Source organism: Protomyctophum bolini (genome assembly GCF_963924005.1).
Source record: "Protomyctophum bolini genome assembly, chromosome: 22".
NCBI classification, from domain to species: Eukaryota; Metazoa; Chordata; class Actinopteri; order Myctophiformes; family Myctophidae; genus Protomyctophum; species Protomyctophum bolini.
Genome location: NC_137883.1, coordinates 4,133,349 through 4,151,104, shown reverse-complemented (window position 1 = coordinate 4,151,104; position 17,756 = coordinate 4,133,349). Strand labels below are relative to the sequence as shown.

The 17,756-nt window shown below is 42.9% G+C and overlaps 1 protein-coding gene across 1 annotated transcript in view; it reads right to left on the bottom strand.

Moving 5' to 3' along the window:
- The window catches only part of sardh (sarcosine dehydrogenase), a 60,305-nt gene extending 43,896 nt beyond the window's left edge, over positions 1 to 16,409 (bottom strand). Inside the window, 7 exon segments of the mRNA XM_080755428.1 lie at positions 1,059 to 1,159; positions 4,744 to 4,867; positions 5,802 to 5,981; positions 6,583 to 6,761; positions 10,451 to 10,587; positions 12,633 to 12,821; positions 16,237 to 16,409. Coding sequence (XP_080611554.1) covers positions 1,059 to 1,159; positions 4,744 to 4,867; positions 5,802 to 5,981; positions 6,583 to 6,761; positions 10,451 to 10,587; positions 12,633 to 12,817 — 906 coding nt within the window. The 5' untranslated portion in view covers positions 12,818 to 12,821; positions 16,237 to 16,409.
- Between the last annotated feature and the right edge of the window lie 1,347 nt (positions 16,410 to 17,756).

Genomic DNA, 17,756 nt, shown 5'->3' with positions numbered 1-17,756 from the left:
GACCCCCAAGAAATTACATCTGGCCACAAAAGATCACGAGATCTGCTGAATGTGTCAAACATTCATATTAAGCCTATGACACACAGTAGATCCATTCATTCAGTAGATCCTGTGATCTTTTGTGGCCAGCTGTGATTTCTTGGGGTCTATTAGGACTATAGTAAATAATAAGAAGAAAATAATCGCCATATTATTTAGTACAAAAATAAGTATTTAGCCCCATGTTCGAATGCCCTCGCCCCCCTGTCGAAAATAGCTAAAATCACTAAAACACAAGAAAGCAGCAAATGAAAAAGAAATTAACTCATCTTTTACTCTAATAACAACCGAAAACATGAACCTTGGTTGGAAAAGACTAAAGTTGTGCTTTAACTCTTGACCTGTAAGGGTCCATTTAGTTACATTTTACGCTCTCAAGAGTTAAATTATATTGTTACACATCCGCATTGCTTAATTTAAAACCACGGCTCTATGCGCAAGTTGTAGCAACTTTCTAATCTGTTTTACTGTAATTCCTGAGTGAAAGTTCAGAGGGCAGGGGGGGGGGGGGGTCCAGTGATGTTTTTGGCAGAAATTTTTGATTTTAGTTTTAGCCATAGTCTCTTGAATAGTTTTCATTTAGTTTTAGACACATTTTAGTCACCTGGAATGTTTTAGTGTTAGTCTAGTTTTAGTCGACTGAATATCGTAACATTTGAGTCGACTAAATCTACAGCTGATTTAGTCGACTAAAATGTATTTTGGCGGGCCTTGATGCCGTCGTAATGACTGAAAATAGCCGATCTACAAGCGCACAAACGTGTCGCAGCGCGACGCGTTGTGAGCTTGTGTATCTGCTATTTTCAGCATGCAACCAAGTGTAAAATGACTTATACTGGATCTCTCGTCCACTATAGTCCCTTCCTAACATTTTAGTCTAGTTTTTATTTGTTGACGAAATTGTCAGTATAGTCTTAGTCGTCGTAGCTTAGTTTTTATTTAGTTTGTCAGTGGGAAAACGGCAGTCGACGAACATTCTTCGTTTTAGTCGACGAAAACAACGCTGGGTATGGACTCACCTGTATGCCGTCAATTCTCTCCGTCACGACGTAGGCGTGGTGCATTGCAACGAGGGGAACCTTGACTCCTGCCATGTCGCCCAGCTTGGTGGCCCAGACACCTGCACCGTGGACACACACACACCACACACACACACACACAGACACACACGCATACGCACAAAACGTCATCAGAAATGTCGCCTAAAAGAAAAGTCAAGAACCACCTTTTGGTGTTGTATATAAGCCAAGCCCCCAGTGCAGCTCTCCCCAACGTTGAGGGCGCTCGGGCCCCCTAGTGGTAAGAGGGCGAGTACTGCAGGCGGACCCCGTGGAGTTATGACGAGGAAACCCCCGTGCAGCTGTGTGGCTTTAACGTCGAGCGCCCGTTTTGCACTTTTTGGACACCAAAGTTTGGTAGCCGGTTCAGTCTCTATCCTTTTAATGTTATAAGCATTATGTTATACTTTTAGCTGTTGAAAATAGCTTGTAGATCTACTATTTTTTGAAAAGAATCAGGACAATGCGGCGCAAATCTTTGAATATATGCCTTCACGGCGAACGTTTTTAACTCAAATGTTTGCTTCTGGGACAACATATTTTCAGATGGGGGTCGGCGGCCGATTACATATAATTTTCTGCGGGTCCTCGACGTGAAATAGTTTGAGAACCACTGACAGAGAAACGGGTTTTTTCAGAAAACGGTCATGATTTATTAGACATTTTGGCCAACACGTATAGGCCTATAAATGGGGGCTTAATGGCAGGCTAATTAGTGTCAATGTGAGGGTCCTTGACTTGAAAAAGTCTGGGAACCACTATGCCTTAACAGAGTAACATTAACCAGGCTATAGGCCAACTATCCTTTTTGCGCTCACAAGTTCTGAGAAGAATAGGAGAGAGGCACCTGATAATGTTTGTGCAATCAGTTCATAGATATGGACAAAGCGTTCCCCGGGTCTAACATGGACGTAAAATGAAGCCTGAAATCCCTTGCACTGTAAGTCGCCATCTTTCAAGATCCGTTTGAGCCCAGTTTGGCCATTGGCTGGCCCAGACAACGAGGCGGGACTTCCCCCTTCTTCTTCGTTGGTTTTTATTTTGACTCGAGTGGGTGGGGGATCCCGTTCATGAACTGTAACGGTAGCCACGCCCCTCAGAACATGCGCGACTTTATGGTAATTATTTTTATAAATGGGGCCATCATTTTCCAAAAAGAATATTATGACATTAGAAATGAGACTTTAAACTAGTGACTGGAAGCGAAAAGTATTCATGACCATGTTTATTAAGGTAATATGCAGTCTAGGTGAAGTTGGGCCCAAATACATGGACTTCTATGGAGCTATGGGGTTTTTTTGAGCCCAATGATAGCGCCACAACAGGCCATTATATGAACTTTCATTTCCTTAGTGGCTTCACAAAAAATCTGTCTGACTGCCCCCCTGAATCAGTTACGGACTACCCTCTGGTGGTCAAAGCAAGAAATACAAGAGATTACAGGCTGTATATTACACACAGCGTCCACGGCGCTTTACATAGATTTTAAACTTTACATTCACAGTACACACACATTCATACACTGGAGGACCAATTGACCTATAGCTAAGACCCGGCCTCTCCCACTTAGACACTCCCACTTGGACACGTTCCAGCCAGGCTCATTCATTCATTCCAATGTAAATATCCTGGAATTTACGCGTTAAACACTGGTTCATTTTTGGAACCAGACCTTCAAAATCTCTTCCAAACACAACAACAACAAGGCCTGCCATATAATGCACTGGAAGAATATGTGCGTGGCATTTCTTTTTTTAAAACAATGTTTTGTCATATAGGAAAACTATATTGGTGGAGAGGTTTGTCTAGCCCATGTTATGCTTTGCTGTGATTGGACCATAGCAGTTTGGGGAGGGGCTTGGGATAGGTCTATTAGGGGTTCAGAGCCTTGCTCAAGGACACTTCGACACCAACTCTGGGTGGGAGCCCACAGGGTTCGAACGGGCGACGTTGCGGTTACCCTGCGGCCACTCTACCCCTGAGCCACCGCCGCCATCGTATTTCCTTGAGATTTAAAAAGTGCATAATTCAGATTAAGATACGAATATTGACTATAATAAGAATAAAACAAAAACAGATGCTGCCACGTGCATCTTTGAAAGAAAGAGATACAGACAGACAGACAGACAGACAGACAGACAGACAGACAGACACAGACAGAGGGAGATGCTTTATTTAAAAAAAAAAAATGCCTAGAGTTGACTACAATTTTTTGTTCATTAAAACGTGACAGGGGCTTGCCGGTGAGACATTTTGGCCGATATCGATATCCGATATACCGGTAATCAACTGCTGTTATGGCCGATAACCGATATTACCGATATATTGAAAAATTATAATAATTTTGTCCATTCTGAAAAAAATGCATGTAACAGCACTGCAGGCTTAGACCAGTCAGATTTTTATTATGGGAAAAACTAGTCCATTTCATGAGTTATTTATTAGCAATCTAAGAAATAAAAAAATAATAAAAAAAGTGGCTCATTAACTTCCATTGTAGCGGGCTCATTGTAAACGGCTCTCAAAGTCACTCTTTTAGCACATAAACCAACTGATAGTGATAGTGATACTGACAGTTTATGACATCAAGGAAAACTCATGCGGTTTTATTTTCGTCTTTTAAGATGGATTTATAAAGTTACTATTATTTCAGTCGGAGATAGAGACTGAAGCAGTACACTCCGGGGCGTCCCCAACTCTCGCGGGGGGACGTCTTGCGAGGTTTCGTTTGTAAACAAGTCTCCGCGCTAATTTGAGATGCACCCAGCTGCACAGCCTCGCAATACGAGCAGTCCCCAGACACAAGACACTTCTTCTAAACGAAAGTGTTTTCTAAAGTGTCTCTCCCTCAAACACGTCCATTGTGTGTGTTTTTAGTGACAAATCCATTTTGTTTACATCCCCGTCGTGGCTCAACAGCATTCCAATAATACGCTTCAGGAGTGGGTGTGTACAGTTTTGGTCCAATCACATCGTTTTTTTACTCAACGCCAAACGGCAGTGATTCGGTCGGCGTATATAGGCATACCTCCCGGATCTTCTTTCTACACAAATGAGTCAAAACAAGACTGAATTGACATTTTTTATTAAAAAATAAAACCGCATGAGTTTTCCTGATGTCATAAACTGTCAGAATCAGCTTCTGTTGCCCTGGTTTATGTGCTAAAAGAGTGACTTTGAGAGCTGTTTCCCCGATACAATGGACTTTTTTATTCATTTTTTATTTCTCAAATTGCTAATAAACAACGGGGAGAAATAACTCATGGAATGGATTCGTTTTCCCATAATAAGGTAAGAAAACAACCCAATTCCTCTCAAGAAAGTGGTCTTACCCTTTAACTTAAATACCGTTAGTTTATATTTGATATTGTGAGCTTATAGATCTGTTCAAGCTGTTCAAACTTTGGGCTGGTTTATCTGTAAAGACCGAGACAGAGAGAGATTCAGACCGATTAATGAATCGGTCTTGTTGATTAATCGAGTCGATGCAGATTATAAAAAATAAAAAAAAACTACAATCAGCCGATACCGATGTGTTTGCCGATTAAACTCCCATCGCTAAAAACGTGTTAACACAATTTCCGTAGACTGTAGTGTAATGAATCCTTCACAGTAGTTACGGTAGCAATATTAATTTCAATCCAACCTGCACAGTTGACCACACAGGCCGTCTCAATGGTGCCATGAGGAGTCTCCACCGCTTTGACTCGCTTCACGCCAAGGTCATCCGCCCGCACCTGGATACCGGTCACCGGACAGTTCTCAATCACCTGATTGGAGGAGGAGGAGGAGGAGGAGGAGGAGGGGCACACAGACGCAAAACCAGTGTTGTTTTTGGGCAGCAAATTTTATTTGTATTTTTAGTCATAGGGCTGTATTTTGCGTGTCTTAAATACCAGGTCTTATTACCTAACTTGAGTAAACTAAAGACCTGGAGGCGTGATCAATGCCATTTGGCTATTCTGAGTGGCCAAAGAGCATTGATCACGCCTCCAGGTCTTTAGTTTACTCAAGTTAGGTAATAAGACCTGGTACTTACAAAATACAGCCCATAGTCTCTTGGATAGCATTCATTTAGTCTTTAGTCACATTTTAGTCACCTGGAATGTTTCTGTGTTAAGTCTAGTTTTAGTCGACTAAATATCATACGATTTTAGTCGACTAAATCTACGGGTGATTTAGTCGAAGAAAATGTATTTTTGGCGGGCCTTGATGCCGTCGTAATGACTGATTTTACACCTTTACACAATATTTTAAAAAATATTATATATTTTCAGCACGCAACTAATTGTAGAATGACTTACACTGGATCTCTTGTCCACTATAGTCCCTTTCCTAACATTTTATTCTAGTTTTTATTTTGTTTGATGAAATTGTATATTTGTTCTTATAGTTTTAGTCATCATAGCTTAGTTTTCATTTAACCCATTCTGGGCAGGAACCCCTTTTGGCGTTAGCACTATGGCATGCTTTAGCTATTGAAAAATAGCAGATCTACAAGCTCATAGCGCACCAACGAGTGGCGCGCTACGAGCTTGTATAGGTCTGCTATTTCTTTGAAAAATCAAAGAACGGCTGACATTTTTTTAGAATCTGATCTCAGGTCAGAATGGGTTATAATCAGACCAGTGTGTGTGTGTGTGTGTGTGTGTGTGTGTCCAGCGGAAACCTCGTTATGAATCTGATCTCAGGTCAGAATTATACCGTTGCTCCCCGGGCAGACGCGGCCCTGGTCAGCGTGGTGCAGGTTCCCGCCGGGTCCATGGTCCCGTCCTTGGGCACGTACAGCGTTCCGTAGAGGTCGTCCACGTTCATCAGGGGGTACAGGTCTTTGGTCTCGGCGGGGGAGAGGACGTGGGACTCGATGCCGTACACCTTGCCCAGCTGGAGATAATAGGACGAATCGTTAAGAATTATTATGATTAACACGTTTTAGACGATTCTACGAATGTCCGCCAGTGGTTCTCAAACATTTTCATGTCAAGCAGGACCCCCAAAAATATATGTAATTGGCTGCCAATTAACCCCCCCCCCCCCCCCCCCCCATCTCAAAATATGTTGTTCCAGGGAGCCCTCCCGGAAGCAAAGTTTTGAGTTAAAAACCTTTTGCTCTGAAAGAATATACATGTTCGAAATTTGCGCCACATTTTCGACATTTTTCTAAAATAGCAGACAAGCTAACAGAAAACATTAAACCATTCTGGGCGGGAACCCATTTTGGTGTTAGCATCATGTCGTGCTTTAGCTATTGAAAAATAGCAGATCTACAAGCTCGTATAGCGCGCCACCGTGTGGCGCGCTACGAGCTTGTAGGTCTGCTATTTTTTTTTAAATCGAAGAACGACTGACATTTTTTTTAGAATCTGATCTCGGGTCAGAATGGGTTAATCAGACCAGTGTGTGTCCAGTGGAAACCTCGTATGAATCTGATCTCAGGTCAGAATGGGAGAACAAGGCAATCTATCTCGGGGAGTCAGGTCCGTACCGACATGAGCCGCTTGTACTCGTCCAGTCTCTGTTTGTTGGAGGCGATGAAGAGACCTCCATTTTGGATCCACCCCGTGTGGAGGCCAGTCTCCTGCTCCAGGTCTCGGCTGACGACGTTCCTGGTGTGGGCCAGGAGTTCCACTTCCACGTCACTGGGCCGCAGCTGCCACAGAAGGCCTATAATTGGTGGTGGTGATTAAACACGGGCAGGGCACGGCATGGAATCACCATTATGCAAATGTGTTCACACGGCACAATGTATTAACGCATTGGAACCCATTTAGACCCGACGACAATTCTACAAAAACCTGAAAATTCTGAAAAACCCATGTCGTTCTCAAACATTTTCATGTCAAGGACCCCCGATATTATTATGAAAATATGTCGTTCCAGGAACGCCCCAGAAGCGCAGAGATTTGGGTTAAAAAAAAACGATCGCTCTGAAAGGATATATTCCAACTCTGTGACTCAGTTTCACGATTTTTCAGAAATAGCAGATCTACAAGCTCGAAGCGCGGCACTCGGTGCCGCGCTATGAGCTTGTAGATCTGCTATTTTTCAATAGCTATGTGTGGACATAATGGTGATTTTTTAAATCCATTCATATAAATGTATTTTCTGGCCCTATATAACCACAAAAAAGGATCACCATGCATGCAACTCCCTTGGGTCCAAACGGTTGCAAGGAGTTAACGCTAAAACCGGTACAGTACAGTACAGTACAGTACAGTACAGTACAGTACAGTACAGTACAGTACAGTACAGTACAGTACAGTACAGTACAGTACAACTCACTTATTTACGGGTCTGTTTTTTTTGGTCTATCCATAAAATGTATGTAATCCAAGTCTAATAGCTTGGCATGAATGAAGGCAAACCTCTGGATTAATCCCTATGGTGTTAACTGCGTGGCTCTCATTACTCAGTCTGGGTTTTTTTGGACAGTTTAACCCATTCCGAACGGGAACCCATGTTTGTGTTACGAGCTTGTAGGCCTGCTATTTATTTATTTTAATCGAAGAGCGACTGACATAGAAGCCATTTTTTTTTAGAATCTGATCTCAGGTCAGAATGGAAAACTGTCAGGATGTAGAAGACATTTTGTAGAATCTGATCTCAGGTCAGAATGGAAAACTGTCAGGATGTAGAAGACATTTTGTAGAATCTGATCTCAGGTCAGAATGGGTTAAAATGCATTGTTCATTATAAGCCGCCGCTATATAGCACAAGCTAATCTCTATAGTCAACCCAAGTCACATGCGTCACATGATTATACACATTCTTTTGGTTTCCCTTTGCTAATTACAGTATACAGTATACGCACAAATTATTATCAACACAAAGTACACACACATAATTAGACATTCTTCAAATCTGCCCAAATGATTACGGCCCAAACCAATCAAAAGCTGCTATAAGCAATATTATGTCCAGATTTTAACGGGCCTTTAGTTTTTCTTTTGGTATTCGGACAGCCAGCAATGGGTAGAACGCTCCCGAAACAAATGTAGTCTCTGTGACACATCTATAGGGCCGCAATCTGCATTCAAGGATTTCCCTAGAAGATTTGTCATTGGTCGATTTCCCCGTCTACTTCCTGATTGGTTAGTCATTTCGACCGTTTTTAAATGTTATTTCCGACCAATGACAAAGCTTCTAGGAACATATTTGAATTCCTAGATGTGTCACAAAGACTACATCTTTTGGGAGCGTTGTACTCATTGCTGGCTGTCTTTTTAAAGGTCATAAACCTTCTGACATATTATTGCTTATAGTATACTGTAGCTAGTTTTTCCCAATATTGGATTCTTACAGGATACAGAGGCGAGCATGTTGCCATCTGCAGCACGGTAAATTCAAACAAACAAAAGTACGTGTGCGTCTAATTTTGACATGATTTACATGATAAATATACAGTCCTTTCTATACCATTGGCCTATAAAACCCATACAAAACATTTTAAGCTGTCACTTACAAAAAAAAAAGGTATGCACAAATACACATTAATTCCTTTAACCCATTCTGACCGGGCACCCATTCTGGTGTCAGCATCATGTTATGCTTTAGCTATTGAAAAATAGCAGATCTACAAGCTCATAGCGCGCCACCGAGTGGCGCGCTACGAGCTTGTAGGTCTGCTATTTTTGAAAAATCGAAGAACGACTGACATTTTTTAGAATCTGATCTCAGGTCAGAATGGGTTAATCAGACCAGCGCGTGTCCAGTGGAAACCTCGTATGAATCTGATCTCAGGTCAGAATGGGTTAATCCCACATTCAATTCTTTGGAATTCGGCTAAACATTTTCAGCTGTATAAATGCTCTAACGCTGGCAACTTGTAGCAGTGGCCTGTAAGAGTTCCCACACGACTCTGGTACGGTAAAGTGCCAATGGGACACCATTGTGTTTTAGGAAGACAAAAAGTAGGCACTATAGTCACTTGAACCCGGGCTAATATTCAGCTAAAATACAAGCTCAGAACAACACACTGTGTGTAAACATGTACTGTAGATAGACCGTTTCTGAAGAGTTTCGGGTGTCGAGGAGAAAAGGTGGACCCAATACAAAGACTCGGGTTAACTATATAATTATAGGACTATGAGTCTATACTTAACCTATTTGGGGCGGGAACCCCTTTTGCTGGTTTGAGCACTATGTTGAGCTTTAGCGTGCAGATCTGCAAGCTCATAGCGCGCCGCGCTACGAGCTTCTAGGTCTGCTATTTTTGAAAAGTCGTGAAAATGCGGCACAGATATACTTTCAGTTTTTAACTCAAATCTTTGCTCCTGGGAGAGTCCCTGGAACAACATATTTTCAGATGGGGGTCGGCTGGCCAATTACAGATCATTCGGAGGGTCCTTCGACGTGAATTAGTTTGAGAACCACATGACACAGAAACGTGGGTATTTCAGAAAACTGTCAGGATTTAGAAGACATATTGTAGAAATGGGTTAACTAAGTATATGTAGTGGCTATAGGCAGGTTTTGGAATGAAGAGCATTAACCCATTCTGACCGGGCACCCATTTTGGTGTCAGCATCGTGTTATGCTTTAGCTATTGAAAAATAGCAGATCTACAAGCTCATATCGCGCCACCGAGTGGCGCGCTACGAGCTTGTAGGTCTGCTATTTTTGAAAAATCTAAGAACGACTGACATTTTTAGAATCTGATCTCAGGTCAGAATGGGTTAATCAGACCAGTGTGTGTCCAGTGGAAACCTCGTATGAATCTGATCTCAGGTCAGAATGGGTTAAAAAGGGAGCCAACAACAATTAACCCATTCTAGGTCGGGAACCCCTTTTGGTGTCAGCATTATACGTTATGCTTTTAGCTATTGAAAAATAGCAGATCTACAAGCTCATAGCGCGCCACTCGCGAGCTTGTATAGGTCTGCTATTTTTGGAAAAATCGACAGAACGACTGACATAGAAAACATAGCCTTTTCAGAAAACTGTCATTTTCAAACAGACATTTTGTTTTAGAAATCTGATCTCAGGTCAAAGAAATGGGTTAGTATAATCGTACCGCCCAGCCCGGCCCTGCACAACCCCCCAAACCCCCCACCCCCCCTTTTCTACTCCACACGTGCCAGGCGTGTATATCCCATTCTGAACGGGAACCCATTTTGGGGTTAGCACTATGTTATGCTTTAGCTATTGAAAAATAGCAGACCTACAAGCTCGTAGCGCGCCACCGAGTGGCGCGCTACGAGCTTGTAGGTCTGCTATTTTTTGAAAAATCGAAGAACGACTGACATTTTTTTTAGAATCTGATCTCAGGTCAGAAGGGGTTCATCAGACCAGTGTGTGTCCAGTGGAAACCTCGTATGAATCTGATCTCAGGTCAGAATGGGATATATATATACCTGCCGTGTGCCAGGTGGTTCCGGCGGTCAGGCGGTCCCTCTCCAGCAGCACGACGTTGGTCATGCCCATTTTGGCGAGGTGGTAGACGGTCTGACAGCCCAGGCTGCCGCCTCCGATCACCACAGCATCTGCCGACCTGAGGAGGAGGAGGAGGAGGAGGCAGATTATTAACCCATTCTGACCTGAGATCAGATTCATAACGAGGTTTCCACTAGGACACACACTCATGGTCTGATTAACCCATTCTGACCCGAGATCAGATTCTAAAAAAAAATGTCAGTCGTTCTTCGATTCTTCAAAAAAATAGCAGACCTACAAGCTCGTATAGCGCGCCACTAGGTGGCGCGCTATGAGCTTGCAGATCTGCTATTTTTCAATAGCTAAAGCATGACATGATGCCAACGCCAAAATGGGTTCCCGTTCAGAATGGGTTAAGATGGCATGAGAGCTGAACAACTCTTCAGCTCATCGCGCAGTTGTCGGCGACAGGTACAGTATATATACAGTAGACGGCTATATCGAGGGGTCGCTATGGTCCCTATGTGGTCACGGACGGCGCGGTGTTGTTTTCGTCGACTAAAACGAAGACGGAGAGATGTCCGTCGACTATACCTTTTTTTCCCACTGACGAAAACGAAATGGAAACTAAATGAAAACTATGCTATGATGACTAAAACCGAGACTAAAATAAACCGTCGATTTAGTCAACAAATAAAAACTAGACTAAAATGTTAGGGAGGGGGACTTGTGGACAAGAGAGTCATTTTAACACTCGGTCGCAGTGCGACGCGCTGTGAGCTTGTAGATCGGCTATCCTCAGCGAGTGTAAAAATCAGTCATTATACGACGGCATCGAGGCCCGCTGAAGTACATTTCAGTCGACTGAATCAACTGTAGATTTAGTCGACAACAATCGTATATATTTAGTCAGCTAAAACTAGACTAAACACTAAAACATTTCAGGTGACTAAAATGTGACTAAAAACTAAATGAAAACGTTTCAAGAGACTATGACTAATTTAAAACAGAAATGTTGGGTGCCACCTCAGACCAGGTATTAAAGTCAGCTGCTTTACAAAAACGCTAAGACAACAATCCGCACGCTGCTATACAGCTGCATGTACCACTTGCACTTTGCACTATACGCACTTTGTTATGACGTCGTTAAATCAATCGTTTTAATAAATGATTAATAAAGGGAACCTCCATAACCCAAATTTGACTGAGGGACTGCCACTGGATTTTCTTTTGAATTATAGCTTCAAATTGACATATTGGTTGTTCAGTTTGACCCACCAGTTTTGGAGACGTGGCTTTTATAGAGTAATGTCTTGCGCAGAAACAGCGAGTTGAGATAACATTATGCTTAGAAGGTTCACTTCTGTGGACTCTAAACATTACACCTACAGTAGCTACACGTTTAAGCATTTATTTCATAATTTACACGTCGATTTCAGCTCCGACGCTTATTTCAGACATGCTCTAGTATGTGAAGAGTCTGCCTGCCCTGTGCTATTAACTCATTTTGGGGGGGGGGAATTAAAATCTCCTCTGGCGAAAAGCTGGAATCTGAGCGACGGCAGGCGCTCTCAGTCAAAATCTGGTCACAAATGAACAAAACGCAGTACACTGGAGAGAAGTGAGTTCTTGGCATGTGCAGCGCGTCTGGCACTAGACCTATACTGTACCTCTCGGTGACCCAATACATTTTGTCGCCATACATTCATTTGTCAGCGAAGTTGGACTTCCCCGTCGTTCACCCCCCCCCCCCCTCCTTCCATTCATGAAATGGCAGCGGTGAACAGCTGACTGTACTACAGTACCTGTCTGACGTACGTAGCACCCAACACCACCCATCAAGTCACCGTCACCAACAGCAGTTCATCAAAAACTCCACCATTCTATTAGAAAGTGCTGTACCTTTAAATGTCAAGCCTAATCTGTCACAGAATGAGTATAGCCGTGTTGTAGAACGGTGGCTCTCTTTCTTATATTATTTGACAATTTGTGCACAGTGCACTGAAGTCTTAATTTCCCCCCCCCCCCCCCCCCGAACATCAAATGACGTCACACCGACTTTTATTCGGCTCTAAAATAGGAGTATGAATCGCGCCAGGAAAAAAAAAAAGCGTGTCTCAGTTGTCATCACCTATGCCCTTTCTTCGCGGCACCGTCCCTCACCTTGGCAGAGGTTTCGTAGGGCCTTGTTGAACACCCCCTTCCTGTTTGAGGGTCTTCTCGTAAGGGACACTCTTCTCCTGCGTCTGGTCCGAGCTGTAGGAGTGGGCGCTCACGCGGCACAGAGGGGAGAGCGGGGGTCGCACTGCCGACACTGCCCTCCAAACAGCACTCCCTAGGAAGGCCATGGCGCTGCGGTAGACAAAAGCACACACACACACACACACAGGGAGAGTGCATTTGTTTAGCCATCGACTTGTATATCAAGGGTGTGTGTGTGCCAGGGTGTGCTGGCACAGTTTTTTAATCTCCAGTGGTGTGAAGTAACTAAGTACTGTACATGTACTGTATGCACTCCAGTACTCAACCCATGACAGTGTTCTTGAAAAACCTATGTTTCTATATGTCAGTTGTTCTCAAACAGTTTCACGTCAAGTTTCTTCTCCCTCAGAGCCTTCTAATAGAAGAGTTACGACATTGAGGGGGCGGAAACCGAGCGCTCGAGCGCTGTTCATGCAGCCTTGAACTGAGACAAGCTGGGGTTTGAAATACATTGTTTTCAACGAGGGCGGCGCAAATAAAGAGCAATTTCAGGCATGTGTGCAACATGACAACTGTTTGTAAAGTAACAACTGAAGTCTCTGTAATGTTTTATGTCGTACGATTACCACAAAGCAATCTAAAATAAAAGGGATTTAAGATCATTAAAGCTGGGCTGTTGCCTGGTGTCCAATGCATTTCTGCCTATACTTCCGCCTTCCGGTCCAGGACTCGAAGTCTATATGAACTGAAGCCCCACGAAGTGAACAAAGTCTTCATAACTCTGTCTTACTCTATGGCTCTGTTTCTTCTTTCCCGTCAAATATTGAACCAGTTCAGAGTTCAGACATGTTTCTACTGGTTCCAGAACCCTAAAAGTTGGTTCGGAACTGGAACCAAAAAAAAATGGCAAGCGGGTTCCCTGAAAGCACTGAGGTCCCAAGAGTCTAGAACGGAACCTTCTAGAATATTTTGGTGGAAAACGGCGCCTGACTTTTGCACTTTTTCTTTATTTAGCTGAGATAGTGTAATAAAGTAACGGTAAGCTAAGTTGAGAGAAAATTAAAGGTCAAGTAGCCTAATGCTTATCCTGAAGATGTTAGGCTAGAAGTGTATATAGGCTACCTGATAATGATAATTCAAGTCATGTTGAACCCCTTTTGGTGTTTTAAACATTATGGTTATAAAAATAGCAGATCTACAAGCTCATGCTTGTAGGTCTGCTATTTTTTGAAAAATCGTGAAAATGTGGTGCAAAATTATATTTTTTCAGAACGAAACTGGGGGGGGGGGGAGTCCCTGAAACAACATATTTTCAGATGGGGGTCGGCGACCAAATACAGTAGGCCTACATGTCGTTTTTGGGGTCCTTGACATGAAAAAGGTTGAGAACCACTGACATAGAAACATGGGTTTTTCTGAAAACTGTCGTGATTTAGAAGACATTGTGACAAGACAAGTGTAGAATCGTTCCCAGGTCAAAATAGGTAATGTAAGTCACAAGACTCAATTCATTCAGATGAATTGAATATGAAGTTCCCTAGTGGACACATGCCTAGTGCTTTAAATCCTCTTGGCAGACCTTGTATTGAGCTGTATACTTTTGTGCCTTTTTCTGCAAACTGTCAATAAAGTAGTCGACCAATAAATCACAGATAACGAGATAAGAGGCCATATGTATGTTTCTCACAACAGCATGCCTATACTATAGACACAAACAGACAATAATACGCACAGAACATTTTGGATATAAAACTCATCACAAACAGAAATGTAGGCCTGTACTGTAGCAAAAGGTTGTTTTACCACATTTGACACTATAGGCTACCATAGCCCGACATTAGAGACAGTTTGTATGGCTATTGGCTATAGACATTCATAGCTGTTAAGAAATACTATCATGGGCATGGGGTGCGGGTAGCCCCGCAAGCAGAACCCGAATGTAGTAAAGTTTCTGACACTTTTATGACTTTACTGCATTGGGTCCTGCTTCACACTGGGCTGTCGCCAGTTACGCACAAACAAATACAATGTAAACACGCCATGAGACGGACTTCTGCGCGCTTTTACCATGTTTATTCATGTATTGACATACGAATGTGCGAACTATAAGTACCTTACATACCATACCGACACATCTCCTGTGTCGCGGAAGCCGTTAAGTATTTTTAATCCATGATTGATTAAAAATGTCGCTTCTTCCTACCTTGTTTATTGACACCTCATTGTACCGCCTATCTGGCTAGCTAGTGGTGCTACAGCTATGACGGAGCAGATTAGAGGAAGGGGCATAGCCCGCAAAGCCAACCGCACATCGGGAGGCGGTACAATAAACGGTAAATAAACAAGAAGAAATCAAAGCGACATTTTTAATCAAACATGGATTAAAAATACTTAACGGCTTCCGCGACACAGGAGATTTTATCAGAGGTATGTAAGGTAGGCTACTTATAGTTCGCACATCCGTAAACAAACACAATAAAAAGCGTCGTAATACCGCGCCGAGCGACTAAACGATGAGTTTGTGTATATCCGCGTCCCAACAATCGCATTGAAAAATCTTAGCGTGACCAGGAACCCTACGGGTCAGCCCGGTTCGGTTCGGATTGGGCTGACCCAGGGGGTTCCGAGAGGGGCTAGGGTGCGGGGAAACATGAGCAATTATGCATGTTCAATAGATGCAAATAATCGGTCAACTGAAATACCTCTGTTTTATATTCACATATAAGGAGCATTGTCATTATAGGTATAGGCCTACAATGATAAGAGTTGACTATAGCAGCCGCTGCTGGCCTGAGAGATCGACATTACATATATATTGCTAAAGAATGCGTGCATTGCCCGGGGTTTGCTTCAGTACTTATACTTACACTACTGTTTAACCCTTCCTTCCAGAGTTCCAGTAAAGTTAGGCTAGATACAAATTCCAAGCATTGCACGCGGCTGCTGCGAGTAAACAAGCAAGGTAGCAGGATATCGAGAAAGTATCGGAAAGTTCAATGCACCCCACACGCGCAGATGTAGCCTATACCTACACACCTACACTATATACACACACACGCACACGCACACATTTCAAATGATTCACGGCACACTACACTAAGTACTACAACTACATGCCACAGTATCAAAACAAGAGACACGAGCAAAAGAAGCAACGGTGCCAACTTAAACTGCCAAGTATAAACCTAACCCGACCGTACATGCGATCTCCTCTCTCTCTCTCTCGCACATGCAAGGCTTCTAGGAATCGACTGCAACTTCTGCAAGTATACGTTTCTTTCACGAGCAGCAAAGACATGCAGTCGCCTGCATGCATGCACGTCTGTAGCCCTGAAAACATGACTGCCATGATGATTATCATGAGGTAAAGTTACTGCATGACTCTCGTATGAATACGAGAGTCATGTTTTCAGGGCTAGCATGTCTGCAGCAGCTGCCACGCGCACACTTCTACTACAATCCCTCTTCGTGTCCGCTTCTTTTAGAATGTTTCCGTTACAATCCTGTATCCACCAATAAAAACAAATAACTTGTCGGATTATTATTGAAGTGTAGAAGGACTTACTTATAGCACCGCAGAAAATGGCCGAATAGTTGTGTGTGTTTGCTGGTGAACTCGGCACTGCTGTGCAGCGTGGCGTGCGCAGGGCAGCTCTCTCGGGCTGTCAGATATCCCTTCACTCGTTCCTATACTAGGGGGACTAGAATATGATCTCGTACAGTAGTAAGTAATGTATCGTCAGCTACGTAACCTGGGCTGCCCTGTCTGACCGCCCCACACACACACACACAAGTTCACAACACAAGACAGGCTGGCAGGCTGCACTGCAGGGATGAATCATGAATGGTTACAATTTCACTAGTCTAGCCTATGGTAGAGAGATCGGGAACTGTAGGGAAGGGTCGCTGCCTGCAACCAAACATTTATAAATAATAAATTAATTAAAAAAAATGCACGAATAGCATATTTGTCTGATTATGGATCCCAGCTAGTGTTACTGCCAAAAACAACAAGACCCCTAATTTATAACCGTATTCAAGGACTAAAGAATTGGAGATATGTTTAATTAATTGATTTAAAAGATGGGTAAAAGATAACTGTCATAGACTGTAAATAAAAACGTGGGTATTTGAGATTATAGTTGAGTATTTTCGCTGAATACGTCGATCCTGTGGAAGTATAGACACGTTTATTGTCTATGACCTTATTTGGTTTTTTAACCCATATGCTTTTTCTTTTTTTTTTATTAACTTTTTGGATCATAATGTGTGAACACATCAGTTTAAGACTCATCTAATGTATTTGCTTATTGTTCACTCTGCTGTTCCTCTTGCATTTGCTCACCTGCTCACTATATCACTTGACTTGCATTACTGTAGCTACTTAGCAACCTGCTATAATAGCAGGTTGCTAAGTACCGTAATGCATGTTGCAGAGGTCACCGAGGATAGAACCCTGGGAGACTCCGGCATCACAGCAGCCTGCAGGATCTATCCATGGCCCCTCCTTTTTAGCCGGGGAGCCTCCTCACTCAGGCCCCAAAAACTCAACGGTTATCCACACTTTTCCTGCAGGCTGTGTACGTGTGCTCCAGTTCCTGTCGATTTGATCCAATGAAAGCCAATGAAACTGGACAGATAACCAATGATATTTAATGAAATCATCAGGAACTGGAGCACACACTACAGCTCAGGAAAAGTGTGGACTGTGGAAATTGGTGCTGGCAGAAGCCTCAGCTTATAATGCCAGTCCTTTTAATGTCCAAAATAGCTATAAAGAAGAAAAAAAAACACAAATGAAGGATTAACCTGTGATGTCATGACATTATAGGCCTAATTTTTATTTGTCTTTTCTCTATTCACTTGGTCATTAAGGTCCACAGAAAGAGAGGTCTGCTCTGCCGGGGAAACATAGCAAAAAAAAGGTTATGGCCATTTTTTGTATACCCCACGCATATAGACAACCAATATAAGGCAACATTTCATCATGCTTTAAGTAGCATGTGACATGTCAAACTGGGGGGTTTTCATGATTCTGAATCCATTCCAAGCATTAGTTTTGCACGAAAACCCACTCCTTGGCCT